The sequence below is a fragment of the Camellia sinensis genome, chromosome 12 (genome assembly GCF_055761805.1).
Source record: "Camellia sinensis isolate YWXY chromosome 12, ASM5576180v1, whole genome shotgun sequence".
Lineage (NCBI taxonomy): Eukaryota > Viridiplantae > Streptophyta > Magnoliopsida > Ericales > Theaceae > Camellia > Camellia sinensis.
Window position 1 is genome coordinate 172,353,883 of NC_138972.1, and position 3,384 is coordinate 172,357,266.

The window sequence follows — 3,384 nt, forward strand, 5'->3', positions numbered from 1 at the left end:
GCTGTTGTCAACCTTGTCTTCAATTCCTGGAAAGCAGATTCTCGTTCCTCTGACCATTCGAATGCAACTCCCTTTCGTATTAGTTGTGTAAGTGGCACAGCAATTTTAGAAAAATCTTGAACAAATCTCCTGTAATAACCAGCTAACCCCATAAAACTACGCATCTCAGTCACATTAGTGGGAGTTGGCCAATTTACGACTGCCTCAATCTTGTGTGGATCCACAGAAACTCCTTCCTTTGTGATGATATGCCCCAGAAATGCTACCTCTAGTAGCCAAAATTCACATTTCTTCAACTTTGCGTATAATTTCTTTTCCCGGAGGGTTTGAAGGATCAAACGGAGGTGATTCTCGTGAGCATCTGCATTCTTCGAATAGATGAGAATATCGTCAATAAAGACCACTACAAAGTCATCCAAATAGGGCTTGAAAACACGGTTCATCAAATCCATGAAAGCTGCTGGTGCGTTAGTAACTCCGAATGGCAGAACCAAAAATTCATAATGACCGTACCGGGTTCGAAAAGCTGTCTTCTCAATATCATCAGCCTTGACCTTTAATTGATGGTACCCAGATCGCAGATCAATCTTGGAAAAGACTTGTGCCCCCTGCAGCTGGTCAAATAGATCATCAATCCTTGGTAATGGATACTTATTCTTGATTGTAACTTTATTAAGTTCTCTATAGTCAATACAAAGCCGGAGTGTTCCATCCTTCTTTTTTACAAACAGAACCGGTGCACCCCACGGAGACACACTCGGACGAACGAACCCCTTGTCCAATAAATCTTGCAACTGCACTTTCAATTCCTTCATCTCAACTGGCGACATTCTATACGGAGTCCTTGATATGGGTTGAGTTCCCGGCGCTACTTCAATGGTAAACTCAATTTCACGGTCTATCAACTGCCCTGGTAATTCTTCAGGAAAGACGTCCGGAAATTCACACACAATCGGGATCATGTCAATAGTTCCATTCACCACTTGCCCCTCCAACACACTGCATAAATACCCCTGACCCCCTTTTTGAATTAATTTACATGCTTTTGCTGCCGAGATCAAATAAGGTGGAGAAATTATGCCATGCCCCTGTAAGGTAGACTCTAATTGTTCCGGAGGATGGAAACTGACTCGTTTAGTTAGACAATCTATAGTTGCACCATATTTACCCAACCAATCCATTCCCAGAATAATATCAAAATAAGTCATGTCGAGGGGCAACAGGTTGGCATATACCCGGACATCCCCAAGCTCGAGTTCGCAACCACAATAAACAGAAGTACAAAGCACCGAATCTCCCGTAGGTGAGGATACACATAACATATAAGACAGTGTTTCTTCAGTTTTGTCTAAGTTTTTGTGCAAATAATTTTGACACAAAGGAATGAGTAGAGCCAGAGTCAAATAAGATAGAAGCAGAATGACCGTGAACCATAAATGTACCTGACACCACTGTTGCTGCATTCTGCACATCTCCTGGAACCAATGCAAACACCCTGCCTTGTCTCGCTATGTCTTTATTGTTGTTAAGTTTGACCGGCGCCTTGGTATTAGTGGTTGGTGTCGACCCTGCTGAGCTAGTAGCAGTCCTGTTACCATTTCGTTGATTCCTCTGAGGGCAATCCTTTATCAAATGACCCGTTTTTCCGCACTGATAACAGGCTCCAGACTTCAATTGGCATATCCCATGGTGCCTCTTTCCACATTCCAAACAAACAGAAATTGTACCCTGATTAGGGGCAGAAGTATTCGAAGTCCCTGAGTTTTGTTTCTTGTTTGGTGGAGTAGCCACTCCCTTTGACCATTGATTATTTTGCCTCTTTCCCTTCCATTCAGCAATCCGGTTCTGAGCAGCAAGGTTTTCCTCTGCTATAACAGCCCTCTCCAGCACATCTACGTAGGTAGGCAACTTTAACATATTGACTCGATCCAAGATGGCACCCCGTAAGCTCCCTTCAAATTTTCGTGCCTTTTTATAATCCGTGTCCACCATATGCGGTGCATACCAGGCTAACTCTGCAAATTGGGCCTCATACTCAGCAACAGTCTTGTTCCCTTGTCTGAGAGTCTCGAATTTTGTCACCTTTTTGTCCCGCATGCTTTGGGGAAAATATTTATCATAAAACAGCCCCAAAAATCTATCCCATGTTAACACTGGATGGATTGTCCTCGTAAGCATCCACCACCTCCGTGCCTCGTCTTCAAGAGTGAAGGCCGCTAGTTGTACCTTTTGAGCTTCGGTGCAAGGAAAGACTTCAAATAACTTCTCTATGCCCAATACCCAGGCCTCAGCTTTCATCGGTTCTATTCCTCCTTTGAAGGTTGGCGGTTTCATCTTTTTAAACTCCTTAGTGAGGGTGATAGTTCGGTCTTCAGCATGAAAATCTTGCACTACAGGTGGGGGTACTGGTGGTGGTGGCGGCTGTTGGGGGGGCTGTTGCTGTTGTTGCCGTAAGGTCTCTGCCATTTCCATAAGCATCCTTTCCATCCTATCCAATCGTGCTGAGGTGGCATCTTCCACGTCTTCTGTCCTTGTTCTCACCATGGTCTACACAACAATTAATTCAATACTATAGACATAATGTGACATGGTTAGTATTATCAGAGTACACTTAATGTTGCCATTGAACTTGTCTTATATGTTTAGGATGTCATGCATGAGGCCTAAATCCTTTCTAGACACCCTACAGCTCAATGGATCCGTGTGTGAGATAGCAACTCGTGCTCTGATACCACTGTCACGCCCTACACCTGCCCCTAAATATTTGGGCATGACCTAAGCAAGACCTGTCATAAAAACTGGTGTACATACCGTACGGGGCCTTATCGGAAGCATAAAATATTAATATAACAAAAATACAAGCATATTCCATTGAGCTATTTCTAATATGCCAGGATCTCATGCATTACATACATCATCAAAAGCGGATAAAGTTTAAAACTATATCCTTGGATATAGTGTATAACATATACATTTACAGTCCTAGCCCGATAATTGGGCATAACAAAAGGAATATAAAAGTTAAGTACAACATCCATAGGTGACTCTCAAAAGCAGACCCATATCTTAGCAGCTTCACAAAAATAAATGGCCTGGTATGGTGCCTGAACATGTAAAGGTTGACAAAAGGGACAGCGTCAAAGTTAGGACTGACCCCCTGACTAATAACCTACAGAAACAGACATAATAGAGAGTGAGCTGAGCTCAATGAATAGTAATACATAATGAAAGACGTCTGACTTGAAGCTTAAATACATCAAGACATAAAATGATGTAGCATGCACATGATTTGTCTGATTCTGCATTTAACTCATAATGGCCCTAGGCCTATTCCCGTGACGTAAGCTTGTGGCTAGAAGCCCTTGAAACATGATGGCATGAGGC

General features: G+C 42.8%; 1 protein-coding gene across 1 annotated transcript; it reads right to left on the reverse strand.

Moving 5' to 3' along the window:
- Positions 1 to 1,338: 1,338 nt before the first annotated feature.
- Positions 1,339 to 2,544, reverse strand: LOC145804043 (uncharacterized). The gene has a single exon (XM_082897458.1). The coding sequence runs from the start codon at positions 2,542 to 2,544 to the stop codon at positions 1,339 to 1,341; it is 1,206 nt and encodes a 401-aa protein (XP_082753584.1).
- Between the last annotated feature and the right edge of the window lie 840 nt (positions 2,545 to 3,384).